General features: G+C 46.4%; 1 protein-coding gene across 1 annotated transcript; it reads right to left on the minus strand.

Moving 5' to 3' along the window:
- Nucleotides 1-523: 523 nt before the first annotated feature.
- LOC142047372 (uncharacterized) lies at nt 524-2,370 on the minus strand. Its single transcript, XM_075069833.1, has 2 exons — nt 1,821-2,370; nt 524-1,050 (listed from the first exon to the last, which is right to left on the minus strand). The coding sequence occupies exons 1-2, from the start codon at nt 2,368-2,370 to the stop codon at nt 524-526; spliced, it is 1,077 nt and encodes a 358-aa protein (XP_074925934.1).
- Nucleotides 2,371-3,602: the final 1,232 nt, after the last annotated feature.

Here is a 3,602-nt window from a genome sequence, read left to right on the forward strand (position 1 = left end):
AGGCTGAGGCTAATCGCCTGGCCGCTGACTACGAGCAGCCAGACACCAGGGCGATTAGAAGAGCACACCAGGAGGCGGTGCGCATCAGAGAAGCCCTGAAAATGTGTTTTGTCGCGGGCCAGGGTATGGTGTGATTGCAGTGCTTCTTTGCCCTTGATGAACACTCCCGCCTCTATTGACTCCCTGTAAGCAACCCACCGTCCCCCTTTACTTACAGCTTGCTGCAGGACTTTCAAAATCAACCCCCCACCCTTTCATTACATGTGGCTGAAGGAAAGAAAGCCAGTATGTTTTAAAAATCATTTAATCTTTATTAAAACTCATTTGTTATTGCTTTAAAAACATGCGTTCATTTTTAAAGGATCATTCCCTGTAATAAAAGCACCCTCCCCCCTTTGGATGTATGTCTGATTAGAAAGGAACTATATTCAGAGGCACAGATTTATCTAGGTATCCCTGAAAGCTGTGCTTTGGGAGGAGGATCACAGGTAAGGAAAAGCCCATGAAATACATTTCAGCTTCATTACAGCCTTTTGGTTGGGCTCTCCATGGGGGTGGAGTGTGCTGGTGCAGGAAGCCTTCCCCCACGCGTTCTAACACGTCTGCGTGAGGGAGATATGGAACCTGGGGAGCTTGGAGGGTGATTAAACATGGACTGCAGTGGCACTCTGTAACCCCGCTGCTGTTCCTGAACAATCAACATGCGTCTGAGGATATCAGTGTGATCACGCAGCAGCTCCAGCGTTCCATCACGCCAGCGCCTATCTTCCTCCCTGCACCTCTGATCTTCCTGCCTGTCTTCCTTGCGCCACCTCTCTTCTACCTGCCGGTCTTCCTCTCGCCACCTCTCATCTCGAGCGTCTCTCCTGTCCTCCCGGTCACTGGCATCTTTCTTGTATTTTGCTATCAGTTCCTTCAAATCACTATGATGAGCTGTGTTACTGTGGCTGACTTCCATGACTTCGGAAAACATTTCGTCTCTCGTTCTCTTTTTCCTCTGTCTCTTGGGTAGCCTGGCAGATGGGGTAGTGAGTAAAGAACACTGCACAGCTGTATGGTGGAGGTAAGAGAGAGAAGTATGTAAAAAGATACATTTCTTAGAACAATGATTCCACTCACTCACACAGCACAAAACTATGCACCTTACGCAGGACATGTGATTTCACTGCAAGGTCACATTTTTCATCTTTTAATACTGGGAGACTCTGTCCCTGGGCTCAGAGCACAGTACAGATGCAGCTTGCTGGTACTACCATTATAAATTTGCTTCCAAGCAGCCATGGTAAGTCTTTATGTTGTCTCACCCCTTCCTGCTAAAGCATCATCGCAGCACAAGTCCCCTCCCCCCAGCTACATCGAGTGGCATTACAGGAGCATAATGGCCATGTTTTCTCTCCTAATGACAAAGCAATTACTTATTTAAACCAGGTCACAATGAACGACAGAACTCTGGTGAGAGTTACAGCACAAGAGGCAGAGTGAATGTTTCATGCCTGTGATCAGAGTCCTGGCGCTTATGCATCTATGCTTTGTGAAGCAATGATTCCAAATTCAGGCATGCATGCCTGGAGGGGCAAAGCATCTTTCATTGGAGGACCGGCTAAGGCAGCATTGCCCCAAAATTTACTGAAAAGGCACTTTGATTTCCTGCAATATCAATTCATGGAGATTTCTTGGGAGGATTTTCATTGCATCCCCAGACATGTTAAGGAACTTTTCATGTAACTGTAATGGCTAAAAAGAAATGACAACGCATGCTTAAAAATTGATAATTAAAAAACGCTAGTTTTTAAATATGACTGATTTAAACATTTACTCACCGCTGGTCCCTTCCATGGCTTCACTTTCTGTGATAGTGGCTTGATTAGCCTGCTGCAAGGTTAAATCTTGGGTCAGAAACAACTCCTGGCTGCTGTTGGTAATTGAGAGCTGTGTGGTATCAGCAATGTCTCCCTCATGTCCCTCTTCCTGATCTTCCCCCTCTGCAGAATCCTCAGCCACAGTTGAAACTGAAATCAGGTCATCTGAATCCACGATTAAGGATGGGCGACTGGTAGCCAAGCCCCCAAAAATTGCATGTAGCTCTGCATAGAACCTGCATGTTTTAGGAGCAACTCCAGATCTCCCGTTTCCCTCTCTGGTTTTCTGGTATGCTTGTCTCAGTTCTTTCACTTTAATCCTGCATTGGAAAGAGTCCCTGCTGTATCCTTTTGCAATCATAGACTTTGAAATTCTTTCAAATACTTTCTCATTCCGTTTTGACGAACGGAGTTCTGTTAGCACTGAATCCTCACCCCAGATAGCAATGAGATCCAAAAGCTCTTCTGTGGTCCATGCTGGAGCTCTTTTTCTATTCTCAGGAGACTGCATTTTTAAAGGTGCAGCGTGATTAAGTGCTGCTCAGAGCCCCACGGTGGACAAACAGGAAACTGATTCAAACCTCCACGGGTCTTTTCCTGTTTACCTGGCCAGTGCATAGGAGTTTTGAGTGCTGTCCAGAGTGGTCAGTGGTGATCTGTGGGATAGCTCCTGGAGGCCATTAACTTCGATTTCCGTCCACACTGCACTAAATTCGAATTAGTAAATTCGATTTTAGGGTTACTCCTGTGGTTTAGTAGGAGTACTAAAATCGATTTAAATAGCCCTTTAATTCGAATTAGAGGGCTGCGTCATGTGGATGGGTGCTCCATAAATTCGAATTAAAGCCGTTTAATTAGAATTTAAGGCCTCGTGTAGACATGGCCTGAGCAATAACTTTCTTCACTTTTCATAGCTGCTTTCTTTCTCAACTACCAGTAATTGTATTTATGAAATACAAATGCAGAGCATGCATTCATCACTTGTGACTATCCATCTGCTATATTTGACCTTTATATCCAAACTATTTTTGAGTTATAAAGTTCAAAATAAAAAGGGTATATCAAATGTCTGGACACAACTTTTGGCACCTTGACAAATCCCCAAAAGGCTGAATTTAATTTTATCCATACTGCCTAAAAATAATTTGCCCTTCTGAGAACATGAATGAAAAGTTTCATCACCAAGAGGGGTGGGTTGGTTTGTTTTTCAGAAAGCTCAAATCCCTTGTAGAGAAGAACTTATAATAAAAAAGTCTCTTCTCAACCACCCTCTATAGAGTGGTTTTCAAACTTTTTTTCTGGCGACCCAGTTGAAGAAAATTGTTGATGTCTGTGATCCAGTGGTGCTGGGGATGAGGGATTTGGAGTGTGGGAGGGGCTCAGGGCTGGGGCAGGTGGTTGGGGTGCAGGAGGGGGTCAGGGCTGTAGGCTGAGGGTGCAGGCTCTGGGGTAGAGTCAGGGATGAGGGATTTGGAGTGCAGAAAGGGACTCTGTGTTGAGGGGGCTTAGGGCTGGGGCATGGGATAGGGGCGCAGGGGTAGGGTACGGGCGTACCTGGGGCAGCTCCCAGTCAGCGGTACAGCGGGGGTGCTAAGGCAGGCTTCCTGCCTGTCCTAGCACCATGAACTGCACCGAGCCCTGGAAGCGGCCAGCAACAGGTCCGGCTCCTAGACGGAGGTGTGAAAGCACCACACCCTCCACAGCTCCATGAGAGTGCGGAGCCAGTGCTTGGGGCAGAAGCAG

This window comes from Chelonoidis abingdonii, chromosome 10, assembly GCF_003597395.2.
Source record: "Chelonoidis abingdonii isolate Lonesome George chromosome 10, CheloAbing_2.0, whole genome shotgun sequence".
In the NCBI taxonomy this organism is placed as follows: Eukaryota; Metazoa; Chordata; order Testudines; family Testudinidae; genus Chelonoidis; species Chelonoidis abingdonii.